At 37.3% G+C, this 25,741-nt stretch overlaps 1 protein-coding gene across 1 annotated transcript; it reads right to left on the bottom strand.

Moving 5' to 3' along the window:
• Nucleotides 1-2,188: 2,188 nt before the first annotated feature.
• LOC141621220 (CEN-like protein 2) lies at nucleotides 2,189-4,170 on the bottom strand. The gene is made up of 4 exons (XM_074437876.1): nucleotides 3,887-4,170; nucleotides 3,245-3,306; nucleotides 3,054-3,094; nucleotides 2,189-2,668 (listed from the first exon to the last, which is right to left on the bottom strand). Exons 1-4 carry the CDS (start codon nucleotides 4,082-4,084, stop codon nucleotides 2,451-2,453), a joined length of 519 nt encoding a protein of 172 aa, XP_074293977.1. The 5' UTR covers nucleotides 4,085-4,170; the 3' UTR covers nucleotides 2,189-2,450.
• Between the last annotated feature and the right edge of the window lie 21,571 nt (nucleotides 4,171-25,741).

Below are 25,741 nucleotides of genomic sequence, written 5' to 3'. Positions count from 1 at the left end.
CAATAGTTCAGCTAGTGTTACAATTTATAGTAACTTGTTTTCCAAAAGTGGTCACATTTTGTTGTACAATGGTCTTAAAATCTCGTCTTATTATTTCAGACAAAAATAGCCGTCTGAAAGAGAAGGGAGACCAACTGGTGTTTAATTATGTGAAGGACATGTATCCTTAAACCATGAGGTCGTGGATTATGAATATACGGAATTTGTGTTTTTGATGTATTATTCATCTTACATTCATTTTTTTTTTCTTAAAAATGTTTTATTTAAATGGATAGAAATATACTCCCTCCTATTCTAGATAAACTTCCCTATTTATGGGGGACACTAGAATTAAGGAGGGGGATTAAAATAAGGTAAAGTATTGTAGCGGGGTTTGGTAATTGGAGAGAGGGAAGGTATTGTGGGGTATTATTGTGGGTGGGTGATTAAAATAAGTATTGTTGTGGGGTAAGTTGATTAAAATAAGTATTGTTATGGGGTGAGATGAGGTATTGTTGTGGGGTAAGGTGATCAAAATAAGTATAAAACTTTACTAAATAAGGAAATAGGGAAGATATTGTGAATAGATGAAAACGGAAAGAGGGAAGTTTATGTAAAATAGGAGGGAGTAACATTTTTTTAGAATCGCTAATTAGATTTTTAACTAATTTTTTTTAGCTAAATTCATAGCATTTGTATAAATCCTTGGGGATTATTAGGTGCTTAATAAATACTATCTTCCATATTCCAGGAACACTGTTACATTTAGCCTTCATAGTCTTTACATTATTATCACGAATTTAAATCGAGAATAAAGATTAAAACGATTTTGAAAACCGAAGTAGAAGTTAAGGATTCGGAATACCTTCAAAGTAAACCAAGTATTTATTAAGTTTACCTTGACTTTGTATTATGTTTCGATCTTCCTTTTGTTTTTCATTTTTCCCTTTTCTATTTTTTTCGCATTTTGAGGTATGCGTTCACCCATGGAGGGTTCTAAAGGATGATTCATGTCAGCCGACCCCAAATTATTTTGGGATTAAGGCTCTGATGTTGTTGTTGAGTCTTTGCTAGGGCTATTAAGTTGGTGATAATTTGTTCCATTTCTTTCGAGGTGATTTAAAAGTCATTTTTCATGTATGTTTCATCCATTTCGAGTAGTTGATTGACTACTCCCTCCATTCATCCGTTAAAAGTATTTTCCATTTCTTTCGAGGTGATTCGATAATACATACTAGACGATAGTGCTATGTTCCTAGCGTGTGACGGACAGTGTACATGGAACAAACGTATATATGGTATAGAACTCATGTTATCAATTTTATGCATCAATGTAGGCATGGAATGATCTTTATTTCTGTCAGTTTGACTGTTGCAAATCTTGCAACTACACTACTATTGTGGATACCTCTACCTAGATTCTATATGCTTCCTCTTCCTCTTTTGCCTCTTCTATTTTAGTCTTTGATTTACTTAATAAATAGTCAAGTGAAAGTATTTAACCAGTATGCACTTTTCAAAGAGGTATATATGGTAGTTACCAATTTACCATTAGTAGAAAAACCCCTACCGTGGCGGTCCTAAATGACTTTTTATGGCGGTTTTTAGAAGTTTAGGGTCCGTCGTATATCGCGGCGTCGTATAAACTTTACAACGGTTGTACAACCGCCGCTATTGCTCACTTATTGTGGTGGTTGACGGTTGTTATAAAAACCGCCATTATAGACTTATATAAAACGACGGCTGTTAGACAAGAACCGCCACTATAATTCATCTACAGTGGTGGTTATTTTCTGAAAACCGCCACCATAGGTATGTCAATAATAACTTACTATCTCAAACCCGATACTATATATTCTCTATAACGTCGATTGTTGTTAAAGAACCACAACTAAAGGTAATTATGACGTCGTTTGTTAATAAAAAACCGCCACTAAAAGGTGAACTAATAGTAAAGAACCGCCACAAATAGCTTCTTAAATACATTTTACGTTGTTTCTTATTAGAACCGCCACGGTAACACCGATGTAATAGGGGTTTTTTCTACTAGTGTGTACGTAATATAACAAGCGGTTTCACAATTACTTTGTATGATTATCTAAAACAGTCTTACATAAATTTTTGTTTTTAACAAATTATATATATATATAAGGATTTTCATAATTTAGCAAAGCTTGTTCATTACAACTTTTACAAGGATCCAAATTGAAAGAAACAAACAATTTGAAGCACAAGTAGTACTTCAAATATAGCACTAGTACTTATTATTAGTACAAACCGTAGCATGCATATTAAATTAAACCATAATAATAATAATACAAACTCCATTAAACCATACTTAGTTTTTTTTCTTAATTACCTAATAATCCTAATTAAGTCACTCTCATAATACTCCTATCATACATAGAAGGTAGGTAGGGAGGACAGTCTTATTTTCGTAGTTATATTAGGATTTAATTAAGTAGACGTATTTAGCGTCTTCGAGCAGCGGTTTCTCGTTGGCAATTGAAGTAGACAGCAGCAACAGGAAGTCCAAGATTGTTGTTCTCAGCAAACGTGCGAGTGCAGAATCGATCTCGAGTGGTCGGAGTCCCAACGCTTGCCCTACGCTTCTGCTTGAACAGTAGGAACACAAACCTGTGGATTCCTATGTTTGGCCTTGGCATCTCATAGCTTACAATCTCTTTTCCTATATTAAAAACCCAATTTAATTCCGTCATTAATCGAATCATATATACCCTCTACGTCACACTCAATAGTTAACCTCATTTCGTATTTGTTATGTAGAAAATTTTGAATATTGAGGGTTATTGAAAATATTCGGATTTTCTAACATGTGCCCTCAGGGCACATGTTAATAACTTAATTAGAGAAAGTTTGTTGAGAATATTTCACTAATTATGGTAAATGTAAGTTTGTATATGTATTTTTCATGATTTATTCTCAACAAACTTTGTCTAATTAACTTATTAATAGGGCACATTTTAGAAAAACCCATGAAAATATTATAGTGTTTTAAATTATGCGTCTATATATTAGGTTTAGATGAAAATTTATATGATCGATGATCTTACCAAAAGTGGCATCCGTTGTGCCTGGAATGTCTGTCACAATCCTGTAACATACACAATACTCGGTTATATATATACACATACAATAAATAATACTGTATATAATATAATATAATTAGTGAAAGTACAATAATAATACACAGTGTAGTATAATTGGTAAAAGTTTGATCACAAATTATAATCAATGCAACTACCAGTGTAAATGCTCTTTCAGATATGGATCACTTGGCCCGGGAACATCCGGATCAGTCATAATCTGCTCAAAATGTAAACAAATGAGTTAAGGTTACAATGATTAACATCTTAATTACAATAACATAAACAAAAAAACGACTTAGGTCTTAGGTTGGTACGCTCGGCTTGATCAAAGTTCAAAACTCGTCATTATTAAAACTAAAATGATGATTATATATGAATCCTACCATGGGTGATTTAGTGATTGTTTATATAAAGGGATTTATGAAGTAAAGATGACAAAGTGAAGAAAATTTTCATGTCTTCACTCTTAGTAAACCATAATCGAGAAAATTCAAATATGGTCGTTCTGGGTGGTATTCATGGTAAAGGTTCAAAATATGTATGGTGAAACAAGGATTTATATATGAATGGGAAAACAATCATATCGGGAAGATTCAAGTATCGTTATACTGGGTGTTACTCGTGATAAAGGTTCATAATATGTAGGCCAAGTCGAGGATAGATGAATAATATGAACCCTACATACCATGATATATGCATGAGGAAATAGTTTATAACAAGATTATAATAATTATTATAAGAACATGATGACATGATTAAAGGGAATTATTATTGAAATAATAATAAAATTAAATTACCAAAGTGAAGAAAGTTTTCATGTCAGAATCATGAACTTGAACCCTAGGCTTAAGAGTGACAGAAGAAGGGAAGAATTCATGACCATTATAAACTTGTTTGTTAGAATTATAAGTGACAGACATAGTTATAGATGGACAAAAAGGGTCAATGACATCTCCCACTACTCTACCAATTATAAGAGGGTTTGACTTTGCCATTTTCTAAGATGATTATTGGTTAAAGTTATGTTTTTTTGGTGGTGTTTTTCGAGAAGGGTTTTTTTTGGAGAAGGTTACTCTTGTATTGATGCAATTGGTGGGGGTATGATCTCATTGTATATATAGGGCCATAGGGGTGGTAAAGTTATGCTTTTGCATCATTTATTGAAAAATTAAATATATTGTGGGGGAGGTATGTTGTATTATAGTTGAAAATTCTGTGTATTATAATTCTGATCTGTTAAGTGACGCGTTATAAAGTTATTTTTTTTGAATCACTTTTAAAGGTTATTGCGTTGAAGTATTGGAATTTGATAGGACGTGAAAGGAATGCCCACTCGGTGATGATTTGAACTTTTAAGAACTATCACTCCAGTTTAGCTGGCGGTTTTGTGTTTAATGATGAAAAAATTAAGGTATTATATATATGTTATGTCTTTAATTGAATTTTTGTTGTTCATCCTTGACATATTGTGGTGAGAGGGTGGAAATAAAAGTTATGGTGTAAATGAAATATATTATGATCAGGGGTATGTAAGTGTAGTATTATAGTCGGAAATTTATTTTTAAATACAGTTTTTTTAACATGTACCCGTAGGAGATATGTTAAATACTTAAAGTAGCTGAAAAAGAAAGTTTATGATGCATATCATAGAAAAGTAAAGTGTAAAGTTCCTTCTTCACTTTCCAATACAATCTTTATTTTTAAACTTTTTTTCTTAAGATATCTTAAGGGTATATGTAAGAAAATCTATTTTAAATATCATACATTTTGTTTTAATAACTCAGCGTATTCTAGTATGTTAGATGAGACGTTATAAAGTTATCTTTTCTAAATCACTTTTAAAAGTCACTACATTATTGCAATATTGAGGTAGGTTGTGAAAGGAATGTCGTCACTTCTGGTTATGATTTGAACTCTTAGAGGAGGATTGTCACTCCAGTAGTCCAGACCAGCTTGCGATTTTTGTGCTTAATGATTAAAATTAAGGTATCATATATACTCCGTATTATGTTTTTGATTGAATTCTGGTTGTTCATCGTTGATTTTATCTACGTTAATTAGGTCGCTAATTTCAATTTAGGAGTCCCGTCACTAGGGAATTTTTTGCCTATGCATGAAAATATAATATTCATTTACTTTTCATATAGAAAAGAAAAATAGCTAACTCAAAAGAAAACAAGTGAAATAGCACATATATCACATGTGTTGTAATATAGGGAACCATTTTTTGAAACTTAAACGTTGGCAAAAGAATTAGCAATAAGGAAAATGAAAGGGCGCCACCGGGTGACACCCAATTTGGGCGCCACCCTCTCACATGGGGTGAGTGCGGGCCCCTTCAATAAAGAATGCTTGTGAGAGGGTGGCACCCAATTTGGGCGTCACCCGGTGGCGCCCTATCACTATCCCTTGCTAATGTGCAACTATAATCTTGATTGAGGAGTACCAACTCTGCCAAGGCCCGCTCCTATTTAAAAAAAAAAATGGCCGTCAAAGGCCCACTCCAATAATTTAAAATCGAATTACCTATTCCATAATTCCATTAACACAAAATACGGTAGTTTAGATTGTGTACAATTTATGTATGTTATATACTGTAGTATTTTTACTTATATAAATTTGGTACCTCATTAATTATTAGCTTTTTTATCATTATATTTTGCTTTGAGAAAAAAAATTTCAACTGAAAATTAATCAAGTGAATTGAATAATGCGCTGAAATGTATTTAATGAAAATATTTTTTATACGACAAAGTCAATAATTTCAATTTATGAATTTTCTCAAATTGTTTTGTCATGAAACTAATAATAGCAGTTTACAGTTTTTTTATACCGAGCATGGGTCAAATCATTATCTAATAATAGCTTCAATAAAAGATCTGGTTATTTATTGTTTATCAATTTTATTTTATCTTAGTTATAATATTATACGAGTAATTTTTTAGTGAAAATAATATAATTTGATGAAAAAATTAATTTTAATGAAAAGATAATAGTTTTATGAAATAAATTGTCAGTATTAGTTTTCTTATTTACAAAAAATGCATTTTAGAGGGAAAATTTTTGAGAACTTGTATTCTCTTAGTATCATATACTTCTCTAATGGAGTAGCCACATCCGCTTATGTGGCATCATAATTTACAAGCATTGTCCTACGTGGCAGTTTATGAGCATCAGAAAAAAAAAATCCTGCTATATTGTCAACGTGATTATTGTGGAAATTACATATATTTATATCCATATCTTTATATGATTATAAGATGTGATGAGATGGGATAATGGGCTATTCCATATATTTATATCCTACTCCCTCCTATTCACCATTTTCTTCCCTATTTCCTTATTCGGATTATTCGGGTTTTCTTCCCTATTTCCTTTTTTTGGGTTGATTTGTGTGGTCCAAATTAAATTACATGTGGGGTAGTGTGTTTTGTGTGGTCCAAAATCGGTTTCTTATTCCTTGTGCAAAAAGGAAAGGAGAAGAATATAGTGAATAGGAGGGGGTATATTTTTATATTTGTTTCCTAATTTATCTCAAACAAAGCAATTTCCATTGATAATTGATAAGTCCAAGTCAAAATGATTTCCTAAACAAAGCAACGTGATTTCAAAAAAAAGATATTTTGGGAAATAAATTAATATCTTCCCCAAAATAAAACTAAAATTATAAAATTTGAGAACTGATTGCTCATATTTTAGGGAAGAGAGTGAGTGGAATAAAAAAAAGATACTGAATGAAATCAATTAATATCCTCCTCAAAATATTGCTAATCAGTTCAACCCTACTACCTAAATCACTATAAAATTCAGTATAACCTAGACGTTTCCATCCATCACCATCGTTCATCGTTCATAATTTTTTTTTTTTAAAAAGAGAAAATTTCACAACTTCGCTAAGAGTTTGATTGAGTGCGGCTCAATGGATATAATTGTAGTCTCAATCTATCAAATTTAATTTTTTAACACAACTTTTTGATGATATTTTTATTAATCGAGTTGTCTAGCAATCTGTAATACACACGTTTTATTGTAAGATTATTTTATATTTTAAAAATGGTGTAATAGATAATTAAATGTGTACTAATGTTATTGTAAGTCTTGATCATAGTACTGAACACAATATAGCTCAAAGATAAATAATAATTCAAAAATAATAACTACGTAAATCTTTAATCTATTTATCTTTGCTACTATTAACTATATTCATCTAAATTCTAAAAGTAGACCCGTGAATTTCACGGGTTTTAACCTAGTATACTGTAATAGATTAGTAGGGGATGGTCTGTCGTAAATCGTGAAGTGGCTCCGACCCAATTTTATGTTTAGGACCATATTTCCTTATATGGTTTTGCATAAATGTAGTATAGTGGCAATCAAGTTTGTGTTGTAGTCACATATTTTTACTGTTTTAATTATTTATTTATCTTTTTTAATTTGTGAAAAATTTATTAATCAAAGGTAATATCAAACAAACCTTACTTTCAAAAAAAAAAAAAAAATATCAAACAAACCACTATTACGTTTTGCAATTGTACAATCATTTAGAGATTCAAGTGGTTATCGACCTTCCAATTATTCATACAATTATGTGTCAAATTTGGTTGAAACAAATAAAATTGTATTTGATTTGTCGGCTTTAGTTCATTAACCTCTAAACGAAGCTCCTCGAATCTTTTTAGTATTTGATTATTATGATTTATGCAATATTGCAATTAGTCTTGTGCAAAACGCTTTAACTTAAAATCAGTAATATAGCTAGTGAGTTACATACATATACCTCTAATATCAAAATCAAATACTCCGTATTAAACATTAGTTAATACTCCGTAACAAATTAATACTCACTCAAATTCATCGAAATTACGATAATTTCCAACCCGTTTGGCAAATGTTGCCAATTTCAATAAATAAATGCATGGAATACGAGTATCATGCAAAGGTGTGAGAAGAACCAAGTGTTAGAGAATTCATTAATCTCATTAATTTACATATTCATATATGTGATTATTTATTTAATCATAAAATAAATACTAGATCTTATGCATGCAAACATAAAACAAATTAGAGAAGAAATCACCACTTCTTACATTTGTGTTTCGGATATTAGGGCACCAACAAGATCTCTTTCTTGTTAGTTCTTGAGCTTCCTTATAATGGATGAACAAGGTTCAAATTAGAACCTCTTCCAAAAGCATATACCCAAGAAAATCCCTTAATAACTTATATAATTATGAACTAGTAATAATATAAGTCTTACTTAAAATATGACACAAAATATTAATTTTGTTCTCTTGTATTTTTCGGCCAAGAGAGGAAGGATTTTTAGAGGTTTTCATTTCTCTAAGTTTTCACAATTGTAGAGAGAATAATTATTTTCTTACACTAGAAAATATATGTTGAAGTAGTGAATGATTCATTAGAGGAAAAGCCCTCTATCTTTCTCTTTTGAAAACCGGTGGGGAGGGAGGAGTAGTGCCCAATGCATGAGCTTGTGTTTTTCTCAAGATCAACTAGGTTTGCATGGCTATATTAGGTTGTAATCATTGTGTTTTCCACTTAAAATAAAAACACAATATACACCTTAAACTCCCTCCAATTTTCAGCACATTTAACATAAAATGGATGGTCCATTTTATTTTGTCATTTGTCAATTGTGACATATGTGACATGTTACTTGACATGTGAAATTGTAATGTATTTTTAACATATTAAAAATCAACATACTCATAAAATATGTCATATACAAAATCCATTAGTAATTCGTAATCACTTGTACCAAAATGGTTTATCAAATTATAAATTACAACGTCTTGTATTTATAATAAATTATTCATTCAATTTCAAATGTTTCGCAAACAATAATTTTATCTAAGTAATAAAACAATTCGATTACTTAGACCGTATCTGTAACACCCCCATATTCAGAGGAGCCTTAACTAGGCTTTCCTTAACATATAAGGGCGCTACCATCTCGGTTGCCCGAGGATAGTAATGATCAAATGTCGATAAAAGAACTATTATGTTAAACTACAAGCGATTTAAACCAACAAACGATATGAAAGACACAACTCAAAGACTACTCGCTATAGCTATCGATTCTCGTGAAGACTCATCCCTGCCCGGACTCCAGCTATCAACAACATCAACACCTGCTAAGACGGACTGCTCACCATAAGGGATCACGGCAGACACATAACAAACAAACAACCACACAAGGTCAGTACTGAGATAAGACACAACGACAATAACTACAATTATCAACACAAAACAACGCTATCAACCTCATACACAACCACGATAACCCAACCAACTCTATCACTGACTGTCCACTGGACCAGCCCTGCCAGTGGGGGACCGCAGCCGTTCCCACCTAAGCCCCGCTCATCATATTGAGCGATAACCCTGTCCATTAATGTGCACATCCCCTTCCGTGGCGGGTTCCACGAAGGGCGAAACTAGGGCGTGAAGCCACTCCCGCAAGTGACTCCACTCAGCCGAGAACGCATCTCGTGAACCAGAGACAACAACCACAATCACAATCACAACCGTCACAATACAACTACGATATTAAACAATCACAATACAACCACAACGACCGACACACTAGACCATCTACAGAAACTGAGTAGGCGAACCTACCTTTAAGCAACTGCAACCAATCCATGTCGACAACCAACATATCCAGCGACCAAGCAAAGCCTATAACCACAATGCAATTATCTATTACTATCAAGCAAACCCTAACTGTAAAGGACAAGGACACGGATGATGATTATGACATACCTAAGAGGAGAAGCTCGACAAAAGACCGCTACCCGACTCAAGTGACGCTCTCCTAAGGCACAAGGAACTTCAAAAGGCTTCCATGGAGGTTTTGAGGTGAAGGGAAAGGAAAGAGGCGACTGAAGGATAGGAGGAAAGTGGCGGAAGTGATTTGCGGATTTAACAAAACGCGATATAAAACCCTCGCTGAAAACTCGGTACTCGATCGAGTAGCCAACATACTCGATCGAGTGCCCCCCTACTCGATCGAGTAACCTAGCTAATCGATCGAGTAGCCTCTACTCTATCGAGTACCACTCTTAACACGCAACCCAAGATGGTTTTGGCACGCAATTCTAAGACTACTCCCGCTCCCAAGGTCAGTCAATGCTGGTCAAAGGGTCTCTAAAAGGGCGGGTATCACAGTATCTCATTTAATCAAATTACAATAAGACACGTTAACTTTACTCACAAAATCATCCGTCAATTTTAAGCAATTTAATTATCTCGTATCGGCATACGATTAATTAAATAATCAATTAATAGTATTTCCCTATAGGTATGACCTAAGGGGATTAACTGATCACAACCGTCGCACGACAGTAATGTCAAACTCTAGTCAGCCAATCATTACCGATATGTGTGGACCAGTTGACTGTAAAATATTACATCCCACATGTATTCTTAAAATGAGATTTAAACATGTGATCATTATGATCAACAGTTGTGATCGCATTATTGTCGGAGGACACTTATTCCAACAATCTCCCACTTGTCCTCGACAAGTGTGCGTCACCAATTCTCTTGTCCTATTACTATCTCCCACTCAATGCAAGGTGTCTTTCATGTCGTACTTGCAAGTGATCATATCGAGAGTGGTTTCCTCGATCTGGAGAATAACTGATTGACCGGAGTTATCTACCATAGATACCTTCCGAGCGTGGCCACGCATTTCCAGTTCATTACTCCTCGAGTGGCCCTGAGATATTGTTTTAACCCTGACAAGAGGGTGGACAATTCCTATCGCACTATTCCCTTCGACTAGCCACAACCATCATAACCCAAAATATGCCCATTTGACCCCATTTACGAAGGTCGTAGTAACATAAATCAAAGTTAATCTTAAACTGTGCCACCTTAGGCGAACAGTCTTTAGTCAAAAGAATCGACTCATTAGAATACTATAGTAGCTCTCGCCACGACCAGGCTATATAAATTTGCCAGAACTCTATAAGCGGTCATAAGGCCCGACAAAGTGTTCCTAACAGTTTGCCAATGTGATCGACTAGTCATCTCATATGACTCTATGGCACTTGAACTTGCCATCAATCGCATCACACTCTAGTCACTTCGAGATGTCACCTCATACAAGTGAATATGGGCAAATACCATGTTAATCCGAGTTCACTTTAACGGGGTTCAATATTGTCTCTACAACCCGTTTGGATGTAACAAAGTATAAAAGAAGTTTTTAGATTTTAAAAACTCGAACGACAAATGTGATTATCACATATGAATAGTCAATACCTGATTACTACTTCATAATTTTATAATCCATTTTCATATTATATGTAGTTGTTCATCTCAATGCAATTTAAATGACATATGACATGACTCATCATGTAAAGCCTATGAGAAGGCTTTGGTTAGTAGGTTTTATCAACTTCTTGTACCTTACTCAACCTTACTATATACTTGTTTTCCTTTGTAATGTATACATTTGCATTACAAAACTTTCTGAGTACGTGTCTAGATCCAATCTAGACTAAGCTCTCTAGCCTTGGAATAGCTCCCACTGTTTTCACAGTGTGCGGGACCTATCCCTCTCGCACATCTCATGATTGCAAGTGTACTCAATTTCCGTTGTAAGCATCTCTCATTGTTCTTTATTGCCTAGAACAATTCTAGCAAATCCATTTCTTAAATAACATAGCCACAATGGTTCCTTAACCAGCATCTTTACGTGTTTTGAATATGATCTTATCTGAAACCTTTCGCAATCTCAATTGTCATTTGTGTAACACCCTTACACAAATTAGTCAATTGCATCAAAACACTTAACTTTACATCCTTAATGCTTCCTCAAGCACTTAAAAATAATCTATATGGCTACTTGGTAACTATTACTTAAATTCGATTTTGAAACAATTCATCATACTCAAAGCATATGAAGTGTTATACATCATTACTTATTTAATTGATCCGGCAGCGGAAGCAAATGGAATCAATCAAATATGTTCGACTCGATTGAACTAATCATGAATCTTATCAACATAAGACTTCTTATTTGGCGCTAATATCATGTGGATTTATCTCCATAAATCCAAATATTATAGATGTATTATATTTCTCCTAGTCTTAAATCATTCCCAATGATCAATATGTCATCCACATATTAGACTAATTAAAATTTCCGTAACTCCCACTAAACCCCATGTATAAACACAACTTCTCGACTTATCGAGAAAAGTTTTATAACATGATCAAAACATTGATTCCAACTCATTGATGTCCTACTTAAGACCCTCTCTTAAGTTTCACATTATCTTAGGATTGCAAGAATCTACAAAACTCAAGACATGTATTGAATACATTCCTTCTAATTGAAGAAGTGGGTTTTAGATTCACTCGCTATAAATATATCATCATAATGAAACACAATTCCTAAGAAGATCCAAATAGACTTAAGCATTTCAACTAGTGCAAAACCCTTCGCCACCAATCAAACTTTGATATCTAACAATTCACTTGGAATTTATTTTGGATTTTCATGGCTCTAAGCCTTGAATTGAGTTGTGACTTAAACACTCCGATGTAAGTCATATATTCATTACTTTTAGAAGTAACTTGAGTCAAACAATTTCTTTGTAAGTTGTAAGCTCTTTACTTTCTTAAAAGTAACATGAATTCATCATCTTCAACAAGTGATGAATTTAACCTCCTAGGTTTCGAAGAAACAACGTCATGTAGCCAAGAAAGACCAGTTTCTTGAGACATACAAATTTGACACAATTCTTTTGTGGCTCTTGAATAATTTTCTCTCACTCTGTCTTTTAGAAATAAACTTGTATTCTAGAAAGACAGCTTTACGAGTCACAATCCTGTTGTACTCGTGATTATTGTAAGGAAAAATGAGCATTTGTTTCTTGTGTAAACTTACAAACATGGTACCCTACAATTTCATATCTCATATGATTCGTTTTAGATTTAGTGGAAAAATAATTTAGACAAAATGATAAAATCCTGTAACACCCCCATACTCCAAGTGCCTTACCAGGACCACTTAAGGCATGGAAGTGCTACCATCTCGGTTACTCGAGGCAACGATAATCATAAGACAATAAAGAAACGTACTTTAAAAGTAACTATAATTTAAGTGATTACATGTCTCAAACAAAACTGTTAAATGAAATACAAAGTACTCAAACGGTCTACTGATAAAACTATCAAAGCTACTAGACATCGCTCGTCTGACACAGCGGAAGACTTCTAACTGCAACGTGATGACTTATCCCAGCTATCCCATGCGCATCAATCATACCTGCTCAATAATCGCTCACCACCCCGAATGGATCACCACAGCTTTTTTAAAACATTTAAACGGGGTCGCACTAATTACACAAAAACAATGCCACAATGCAACAAGTACACAAACAGTTCAAACAACTCAACACAACCCCGCCTCCATCTTCAATCTCCACACAACCGACTACACACTAAAGTGTGTAGCCCTGCCAGAGTACCCATCGCAACAGTTACTCCTCGCCGCCAGCTGGGGGACCGCACCGTTCCCACCTAAGCCCCGTTCATCTCCATCGAGCGATAAACCCATGTTCATTAATGTGCACATCCCTCCCTGTGGGGGTTCCACGTAATGCGAATCAAGGGCGTGAAGCCACTCCCACAAGTGACTCCACTCACCAGGGACGCACCCCAAAGATCACGACGATACAACAACAATCAATGATATTAATCAACAACCGTCACAAACACCAAGAAGAACTTTAACAATAATCACAACCGTCAATCAATCAACAATACGAAATCACAAATCCTCAATCAATCAACAATCACCACACATTATGTAATTAATACTGAGTAGGGAAACCCTACCTGAAACAAGCCATCACCAAGATCGTCACAATCAGCTAATCATAATCATTCTTCAACGAAATCACCTCCTATAGACACACACAATCATACAATCACAATCTACAACAACAATACTCCCCAAAACCCCCAAATTACCCAATTAAGGTTTTAAAGAAACTCAACGAAACACTACATAAATTATACAAGGAACTTACCCCTGACATGACGATCACAACGGTGTAAAGAATAAGATGATCCGACCAACCAAGCCTTGGGATTTGCCACTAATGCGATGAATGTGAAGAACGTAACTTTCAATCTTCTCTAGAAAGGTTTTAGGATGATAAAAGTGTTTAAGAAAAGTGACGGCACCTTTTTATATTAATCCCGCATTAGTAACAAAACCCGTCAAAACAAACCCGTAAAACACACTTACTCGATCGAGTAACTAACGTATTCGATCGAGTGCCCCTTACTCGATCGAGTACCCTACAGGAAGAATACTGTTTCTTAAATCAAAACATTCTTACTCGACAAAGTAAGCCCCACTCGATAGAGTACCCATAGACATAGAAAACCGTAGTATTACAAATCCCCAAAAGGATCAAGTAACTCAAAGTAACTTGATTGAAGTCCAAACCATATCGAATAGCGTTTGAATTCTTTATCCAATCACACATTATCCCATAATGCGTGCTAAGAGAGATTAATTTGTGATACTATATCACATTTCCTTTGGCTTATATCAAAGTCTTCACTTATTGGATAATCACATCACGACTAAATCGTGATTCCTGGAACTCTTTGAACTTCTTCAAAGATTTCTCTATTTACCTTATTAAGTGAACACAATAGTGTCAACTTAAATCGTTGATAAAAGAAAATGATCAACCTATTCTGGATCAATGATTTACAACCTCGATCTCCTTTTCAACCAAAAAGCACGAGACATCTTGCTTTGAATACAAGATACGCATATACCATAAGATTAACAATCTAATTGTAACACCCCCATACTCCAAGTGCCTTACCAGGACCACCCAGGTATAAAGATGTTACCATCTCGGTTCCCTGAGGCAATGATAATCATAAGACAATAACGAAACAACATTTAAATAGTATAACTTTAGTGAATAAGATACAATCCGAAACCAAATACCAAAATACAGTTACATGTTCTCAAAACCAACTGTCTACTCAACTAAATGAAATGTTTAATAAACTACTCATGCTACAGCGGAAGACTCTATCATCTGACGGTGGCTCATCCCAGCTATCCCATGTAACTCGACTCATACATGCTCAACCACTGCTCACCATCCCCGAATGGATCGCCACAGTTTTTAAAACAATAAACGGGGTCAGTACTAATCACACAATTTATATAATCCAACAACACAGTAAGCAAACAGCTCAATCATCACAGATATACTCCGAACTCCATTCCCAACTCCACAATACTGACTACACACTAAAGTGTGTAGGCTTGCCAGAGTGCCCATCGCAACAGGTCACTCCACGCTGCCAGTGGGGGACCGCAGCCGTTCCCACCTAATCCCCGCTCATCTCCGTTGAACGAATAACCCAAATTCCTTAATGTGCACATCCCTTCTGTGGCGGGTTCCACAGAAGGCGAATAATGGGCGTGAAGACACTCCCGCAAGTGACTCCACTCAGCCAGGGACGCGCCCCGAAGAACATAGACAGATACAAACAATCACAACTACTAAACAGCAATCAAAACCAACAACCGTCACAATACTCGTATGATACCAATCAACAATCACAAATCACCACCAACACATTATGGGACTAATACTGAGTAGAGAAAACCCTACCTGGAAAGCAATACAGTCAGACGATCTCACAGCTGATATCAAAAGGCCTCTTCTACGAATCCTCCTCCTAACATACAATCATATAATTACTACCAATCAAGAAACACAACAAAACCCCCAAATCCCCAAATTAGGGTCTAACTAACTTTACCAAAATACTATAAAAACAGTACGTAGATCTTACCCTCGACGCAAGGATCACAAAGATGTAAAGAAAGGTGAAATCCGACCGTCCAAGCTCCGGGATTTGCCAATAATGCGATTGATGCGAAGAACGTAGATTGTTTTCTCTTTTGAAATTAATTAGGTTTGTAAAAGTGTTTTAAGAAAGTGACGGAAGTAATTATATATTAAATCGCATTATTAACAAAACCCGACAAATCATCCCCCCGTAAACCGGCTACTCGATCGAGTAGCTGACATACTCGATCGAGTATCGAGGTTACTCGATCGAGTACCCAACAGGTCATAAATTGTTTTAAATCGTACAACACCCTTACTCGACAGAGTAAGGCCCACTCGATAGAGTACCCAGAGACTCATAAAACCGTAGTATTACAGTCTTCCCTCCTTAAAAAGAACTTCATCCCCGAAGTTCAAGCTACAACAAAACAAAGCATACTACTACACTCCCGACACAACAACCAAAAGAAAACTCAACATAAAAACATGTTACTAACCAAGCTCGACCCGACTCAAACCATTACTAACCATACTGACACAACACCAAAAAGATGTAAAGACTCTTAAAAACTCTTTGCGATCATCTCCTACCCCCCTAAAAGAAACAAGGTTACGTCCCCGTAACCATACATACCTGATCAAAAAGGAAAGGGTAACGCTCTCTCATAGCCTCCTCTGCCTCCCATGTAGCTTCCTCAGTCTCGTGGTTAGACCAAAGGATCTTAAGCAAAACTGTCTCACCACTCCTAGTCTTCCTAACCTTCCGATCAAGAATCTGTTTAGGCACCTCAAGGTATGACAATGACTCATCTAGGTCTAAGATCTCTGCCTCTAACACATGTGACGGATCACTCACATACTTCCGCAGCTGAGATACATGAAACACATTATGCACCCTCTCTAACGCAGCTGGTAAAGCCAGACGAGATGCAACCTCTCCAACCCGCTCTAAGATCTCATAAGGCCCTATGAACTTCTGACTCAGCTTGCCTTTCATCCCAAACCTCATAACCCCACGCATAGGAGACACTTTCAGAAGAACCTTGTCCCCAACCAGAAAATCTATATCCCGGCGATGTAGATCTGCATAACTCTTTTGCCTATCCTGAGCCGCTCTCATCCTTTCCCTGATCATCTTAATCTGCTCAACCATCTCATGTACCATCTCTGCCCTAGAACCACCGCCAAAGATCATCCCAACAAATCGGACTCCTACATCTCCTCCCATATAAGGCCTCAAACGGTGCCATGCCAATACTAGCGTGATAGCTGTTGTTGCAAGAAAACTCTATCAAATCCAACCTCTGTTCCCAGCTACCACCAAAGTCCATCACACAAGCTCGTAACATATCCTCAAGAGTCTTGATTGTTCTCCCAGTCTGACCGTCTGTCGCAGGATGAAATACTGTACTCATCTTCAAAGTCGTTCCCAAAGATTCCTGCAACTCTTTCCAAAACCTTGAGATAAATCTCGCATCTCTGTCAGATACTATGTCCTTAGGGACCCATGTAAATTTAGCACATTCTTCCGATAAGCCATAGCTAATTGTGCCTTAGTCCATGTATCTTTCATTGGAACAAAGTGAGCTGACTTGGTCAGTCGATCCACTATTACCCATATCATGTTGTTACCCTGTTGACTCTTCGGCAAACCCACGATAAATCCATAGAAATGGATTCCCACTTCCACTCAGGTACCTCTAAAGGCTGAATCTTACCTTGTGGTCGTCGCTGTTCCCCTTTAACTCTCTGGCATGTCAAACAACGAGCCACAAACTCAGCTGTCTCTTTCTTCATCCCAGGCCACCAAAACGTGTTCTTTAAATCCTTGTATAGCTTATCACCACCCGGATGTACTGAATACGGTGTACAGTGTGCCTCTGTCATGATTGTCTTTTTCAGCTCCTCATCATTGAGGACACACCACCTACCATCAAACCTCAAACTACCATCTGTATGAATAGAGAATCGAGACACTGTTCCCTTCTCTTCTCCAGCTCTCCACTCTACCATCTTAGGATCCATGACCTGTTTACCTCGAATATCATCATAAAGATCAGGCTGCACTGTCAAATCTCCCATGGCATCCCCTCTCTGCATCATATGTATCCCAAACGTCCCCACCTCATCTCTCAACCTCATCAAAGATAAAGCTGTACACAACGAATGTACACTCTTCCTACTCAAAGCATCTGCAACAACATTGGCTTTCCCTTCATGGTAGATAATATCCATGTCATAATCGCCAATCAGCTCCATCCATCTCCTCTGTCTCATGTTCAACTCTTTTTGAGTGAAGATTTACTTGAGACTCTTGTGATCAGAAAATACCTTAAAGGTCGCCCCATAAAGGTAGTGTCTCCAAATCTTGAGAGCAAACACCACGGCACCCAACTCCAGATCGTGTGTAGGATAGTTCTCCTCATAAGGCTTCAATTGCCTAGAAGCATAGGCAATCACTTTACCGTTCTGCATCAACACACATCCCCACCCATGCTTTGAGGCATCTGTATAAACCTCAAAGTTCTCAATCCCTTCAGGCAATGCTAAGATAGGAGCTGTGGTCAAACGCTCCTTTAATGTTTGGAACGCCGTCTCACAACTCTCATCCCAACGAAACCTGTTCTCTTTCCTCATCAAAGCTGTCATAGGTCTAGTAATCTTGGAGAAATCCTTCACGAACCGTCTGTAGTATCCAGCTAAACCCAAGAAACTCCTAATCTCAGCAACATTCTTTGGTGCTTCCCACCTTGTCACTGCCTCAATCTTTGTCGGATCCACAGCTACCCCATCTTAGAGATCACATGCCCCAGAAAAGCAACTCTCTCTAACCAGAACTCACACTTAGACAGCTTAGCATATAACTCATGGTCCCTCAAGGTCTGCAACACAATCCTCAGATGCTCCGCATGCTCCTCCTTAGTCTTGGAATAGACTAAGATGTCATCGATAAACACCACCACAAACTTGTCCAAAACTGTCAAGATTCTCGTTCATCAAATCCATAAACACAAATAGGTGAATTAGATAACCCAAAAGGCATCACCACATACTCATAATGGCCATACCTCGACGTGAAAGCTGTCTTTGGTATGTCCACCTCTCTAATCTTCACCTGATGGTACCCCGACCTCAAATCAATCTTGGAAAAGACTGATGCACCACTCAACTGATCAAACAGGTCATCTATCCTTGGCAAAGGATACTTTTTCTTCACCACACTCGGTTCGCTCCCTGTAATCTATGCACAACCTCAAGCTCCCATCTTTCTTCTTCACAAACAAAACCGGTGCTCCCCACGGTGATACACTAGATCTAATGTATCCCTTCTCTATCAGATCATCCAACTGTTTTCTGAGCTCCTCCATCTCCTTAGGACCCATCCGGTACGGTGCCTTAGAGATTGGCCCCGTCCCCGGTTTCAACTCAACTGTGAAATCTATCTCCCTCCTCGGTGGTAACCCCGGAATCTCCTCTGGAAAGACATCTGCAAATTCACCCACCACTGGTATCTGATCAACTGTCGGGCTCTCTATCCGGTCATCTCTTACGTGGCACAAGATCAAAGGGCATCCCTTCCTCAGATAGGACTTCAAGGTCACAGCTGCAATCAACTTAACTTTGGGTTTGACCACAAACCCACGATAAGACACACTAACGCCCTTAGAACCTCTCAAAGACACTTTCTTTTGATGACGGTCTATCTTAACTTTGTATTTTCCCAACCAATCCATCCCGACTATCATCTAAAAACCATCAAAAGGAAACTCTAGCAAGTCTACAGGTAGATAAACTTGCCCAACTATCATAGATACATCCCTAAACAACCTCCCGCATGATACAGACTCACCCGAAGGTATAAAAACTTTCTCACTTACAGACTCATATACCCTCAAACCCAACCATTTAACATGACTCGAAGATACAAACGACTGAGATGCCCCCGAATCAAACAAAACAAAGGTATGAATACCGTTAACAAGAAAAGTACCAGTGATAACATGTGCATCGTCCTCAGCTGCGTTCTTGTCCATCATAAACAAACTTTCCATTTCGGTCTTCTCGTCCACCTCCCTGGACAAGATCTTGGGTGATGTGGTCGGCTTAGCACCCGACCCCTGATTGTTGTTGTTGTTCGTAGCTGGTTTCTGATAAGAATTACCGCCATTGCGGTTACCTCCACCCTGGTTACTCTGACCTCCCCGGTTAGACCATGACCCAGCCGGTCTGTTGCTCGCATAACTCGTGCTGGCCCCCGAGAATAGCTCCCCGAGCCGGTCTCGAAAAGCTCCAGTACACTCGTGCACTCATGTCTCTTGTGGCCTACACCGCCACAGCCATAGCAGTCATCCCCAACCGCCACTACCACTCACACGGCCACGCCCAAAGGAAGCCCCAAAGATCAACCCCGAACCGGAAAACGCTCTAGCCTGATTGTGGTTGCCTTTCTTGTAGTTAGATTGGCCACCACCTTCACTCTCAGCCTTTCTTTTCTCACTACATCTCTCCCGAGCCATCTCCACCAACCTCTCAGCTCTTCCAGCCCTCTCATAAGCTTCCTTAACATCAGTAAGGACTCCCACTGTAACTTGTCCATAATCCTGGGTGTCAACCCCCTCTCAAATCTCAGCGCTAGGTTCTCCTCACTCAAACCCATGTCCTCAGTATACCTAGACTTCTCATTAAACTGCATGTAGTACTCAGCTACCGACATATCAGATGTCATCTTAAACCCATCAAACTCCTCCCTCGGCTTACTCCTCACATGCTCAGGTACAAACTCCTTCCTCATAGCTTTCCGAAACTCTTCCCAAGGTATAGCAGGTAGACTCTGCTTTGTGTACATCTCCCTAGCACTCACCTTCACCTTATCCCACCATTCACCAGCCGCTTCCCTCAGGTAGAACGAAGCTTGTTCTACTTTCATCTCATCTGGGCAATGTACCAGGTCCAGTATGTTCTCCATCTCACGATGCCAGTTGTCAAGAAGGTTTGGCTCCCCGGTCCCCTTGTACTCTTTTGGGTTGAACCTCGCTATATAAAGACTGATCTTAGAGTGATCAACGTCCTTATCCTTTCCCACTCTCTTTAGGGCATCCGTAAGAGCATCTTGATGCTCCAACATCTTAACTATATCATCGATGTTCATATTCTTAGCTCTTGCATACAAAGCGTTTCTCTTGGGTGGCATCTTGAAACTATATAAGAAAGGTTAGATATAAACATACGCACTATAACCCCAAAACACGAAAACAGACTGCCCAGAACACACTCGATTGAGTGCCTAAACCTACTCGATCGAGTAGAGGCTACTCGATCGAGTGCCCACTATACTCGATCGAGTGCCCCGACTTCAGACCCAAAACATACCTTCTGATCTCTAATATACTCGACCGAGTAGCATAGCCACTCGATCGAGTGACCCCCTACTCGATCGAGTGCCCCCATGTACTCGATCGAGTACCTAAAAACTCGATTCTGGTTATAAAAACGTCAAATACCCACTCGATCGAGTCAGACCCACTCGACCGAGTACCTCTCCTACTCGATCGAGTACCCCCTACTCGATCGAGTCATGCTGACTCGTATATACTACCCGCATGCTATCTCTTATAACTCAACATGCTAAGCAACTTTATAACTCAACATTATAATATAACTACGCATGCACTTCTACACGATTCTTCATATAATCAACAAAATAAACTATCTCATCTTATCAAATGCCACATAATTAAACAACCATCATGCTTCTTTATTCAAATCAACATATATACACACCCCACCAAATTTTTCAATCACAAAATCAACCTTCTACCCTCAACATCCAACAATTCACAACATACATCGTTACGTTCACATAAGCTGACAAACACAGCACACGACTTTGACATATACCCCCAATGTGACCGGTTCAAAATTGTAGGGCGAGTTCGCGACTTTAGGACGTCTCCCAAGCCTTTGCATTAGCTCCTACAACCTTTACCCCGGGTTCATTTTAATTGACTCCCTATATTCATTATATTCATTAGTTACAGGTTTCAGGATCGTCGCTCTGATACCATTTTGTAACACCCCCATACTCCAAGTGCCTTACCAGGACCACCCAGGTATAAAGATGTTACCATCTCGGTTCCCCGAGGCAATGATAAGTATAAGACAATAACGAAACAAAATTTAAATAGTATAACTTTAGTGAATAAGATACAATCCGAAACCAAATACCAAAATACAGTTACATGTTCTCAAAACCAACTGTCTACTCAACTAAATGAAATGTTTAATAAACTACTCATGCTACAGCGGAAGACTCTATCATCTGACGGTGGCACATCCCAGCTATCCCATGTAACTCGACTCATACCTGCTCAACCACTGCTCACCATCCCCGAATGGATCACCACAGTTTTTAAAATAATAAACGGGGGTCAGTACTAATCACACAATTTATATAATCCAATAACACAGTAAGCAAACAGCTCAATCATCACAGATATACTCCGAACTCCATTCCCAACTCCACAATACTGACTACACACTAAAGTGTGTAGCCCTGCCAGAGTGCCCATCGCAACAGGTCACTCCACGCCGCCAGTGGGGGACCGCAGCCGTTCCCACCTAATCCCCGCTCATCTCCGTTGAGCGAATAACCCAAATTCCTTAATGTGCACATCCCTTCTGTGGCGGGTTCCACAGAAGGCGAATAATGGGCGTGAAACCACTCCCGCAAGTGACTCCACTCAGCCAGGGACGCGCCCCGAAGAACACAGACAGATACAAACAATCACAACTACTAAACAGCAATCAAAACCAACAACCGTCACAATACTCGTATGATACCAATCAACAATCACAAATCACCACCAACACATTATGGGAATAATACTGAGTAGGAAAAACCCTACCTGGAAAGCAATACAGTCAGACGATCTCACAGCTGATATCAAAAGGCATCTTCTACGAATCCTCCTCCTAACATACAATCATATAATTACTACCAATCAAGAAACACAACAAAACCCCCAAATCCCTAAATTAGGGTTTAACTAACTTTACCAAAATACTATAAAAACAATACGTAGATCTTACCCTCGACGCAAGGATCGCAAAGATGTAAATAAAGGTGAAATCCGACCTTCCAAGCTCCGGGATTTGCCAATAATGCGATTGATGCGAAGAACGTAGATTGTTTTCTCTTTTGAAAGTAATTAGGTTTGTAAAAGTGTTTTAAGAAAGTGACGGAAGTAATTATATTTTAAATCGCATTATTAACAAAACTCGACAAATCATCCCCCCGTAAACCGGCTACTCGATCGAGTAGCTGACATACTCGATCGAGTGCCGCCTACTCGATCGAGTATCGAGGTTACTCGATCGAGTACCCAACAGGTCAGAAACTGTTTTAAATCGTACAACACCCTTACTCGACAGAGTAAGGCCCACTCGATAGAGTACCCAGAGACTCATAAAACCGTAGTATTATACTAATGGTTCCAAGAGTACTTGATAACTCTTTGCGTTCATCATTCCAGAATTTAAGGTTTAATCTTGGGTTACCAATTTGAGTCTTGCATCATCTACATGATATATCATTCTAGTTTGGTTTAGAATATAATCACCTTGATAATGGGCTAGCCATACATCAAATCATGGTGTATAGGGTCACAAAAGTGAAACCTCTTTTGTATATCTTAACAAGTTTATATTCTTATTTAGAGTTTATGCACTTAATAGTCACAATTAATTACAACTTTAAACCCAAAAACTAGATTGAGTACACGATGACTCTATCTCTCAACATCATTGTTGCTAGTCGTCATATTCTAATCATCCTATGTATCAAATACAATGATGAAAACCACCACTGGTTTCCAATATTGACGAAGTAGTATTAGCAAAATTTATGTCAATCAAATAAACATTTAAAGAAGAAGGTCCCATTAGATGTCCCACAACTAACTTGTTGATTCTTCAATAATTTGGGGTAGTTTCCTTTCTAGCGTCCAACAATTAAGACAATGGAAACTTTATTGGTCGGGATTGATAGGTTTAGTATCGTTATTCTCAATAACTTAACTTTTACCATTACCTTGTATCAATTCCATTCTAATTTTACTTCTTGGCACCTCGTCCTTATCTTAACGGTTAAGAGAATGCTCCCACTCATTTTAATGAGTCTTTGCTTAGAGAAGCAAAATTGAATTTCATGAAGACTACTCTTCATTCGTTCGTTTAGTCTTAAAACTTTCATTGAAGTGGTTGCGGTATTTTGGTCAATTTTGATTTCCAACAAATCTAGTTACCAAAATGATGTAACGTTTTAAAGTACTTAACTCAATTAAGCACATGAGAAACAATTCGTTGTAAGTAGATATGTTAGTCAAGAATCAAAAACCCTTTTGATCACGAATAACTTATATCTATACTCTTCACAAGAGATCCTTTCAATAGATAATACGAGGTTTTTAGAAGAAAATTCAAATTTTGTCTTTCGTTACGATGTTTTAATGGAGATTTGAACTAAAATCGAAATGATATCGTATAAATTGAGGTAAAGAAATAGAACAATATGACAACGGAATAATGAAAACAGAACATTTGTCATTATAATAATACTTGTAAATAATTTAACAAATAAAGCATTTATCTAGTGACCTCTACCCAACTTGATAAATGATTCCAAGATCCAAATTCATATTAACTTGGGCATGGTGTAGCCGATTCATCCCTTATCAATATAACTCGGTGAATTAACTCTTTAATCGATTCTACTTTTAGAACTCTTGGTCGATAAAATTACATTAATATTTATCTTTAGCCCAAAACACATCCGGCTATGGTCGAGAATACTTTTGTTGAGTTCAACCCAAATTTCGAATAAATGTGTCCATGATCCAAATCCACATCAACTTGGGCACAGTGTAGCCGATTCATCCCTTATCAACATGAATTCGGTGGATAGACATTTATCACTCACTTCCCCTACGTAACAAGGTTTGTACCCCGGTGCGGCCGAGCGCACTCCCTCACGAAATAGGTTTTCATGGTTTCTACTTTTTTGTAAGGCTAAGTCTCAATTGTTTATTTTAGCGAGAGGTCATGTCAATTTATTATCTATCACGGTTTAAGTGAACTAAAGCGGTAAACTACGATAATTGTAATTGACACTGTCGATAAACTTGATTTAAAATGCATGTTTAGTTATGGCGATTTAGCAATGCATGCAACATATAAATAAAATGCAAAGCATAAAAATAAAATCCTAGTATGGCCTTCCTAAAATAGTAAATCTAATAAACTATTACAAATTCGGAAACCAACTCCTTTGGTCCCTTGAACTTCGGTCTTGGCACGCATTTCAAGGCAATACTTTCTTTGATGGATCGCCTTCTCGAATGGCACCGTCTTCAAGGAATTCCGGAATAATTAAATTACAAAATGAATTACATAATTTCCTATTATACATTTGTAATTAAAAATAAATCTATTAAATTACAAAACGGTGATACGAGATCACAATAATTACAACCGAATCGATATTCCCATACATTTCGGGTAATATCAATTAAAACGAAGGCCATACTAAGTAAAATTACATAATTCAAAAATTACATAAAATTAAAATATGACAATCATAAATAAAATGCAGCATTATAATATGTATGAACATGCTAGATTTTATGCTAAATCGCCTTTAAAGAGCCAATATCGTATATTTATCGGTTTTCATGGATTTGCGTGATTATAACTTGTTAAAATCACAATAATTACATAAAT

This window comes from Silene latifolia, chromosome X (genome assembly GCF_048544455.1).
Source record: "Silene latifolia isolate original U9 population chromosome X, ASM4854445v1, whole genome shotgun sequence".
NCBI classification, from domain to species: domain Eukaryota; kingdom Viridiplantae; phylum Streptophyta; class Magnoliopsida; order Caryophyllales; family Caryophyllaceae; genus Silene; species Silene latifolia.
The sequence above is the reverse complement of the archived record's forward strand: the minus strand, read 5'-3'. Positions and strand labels throughout refer to the sequence as shown.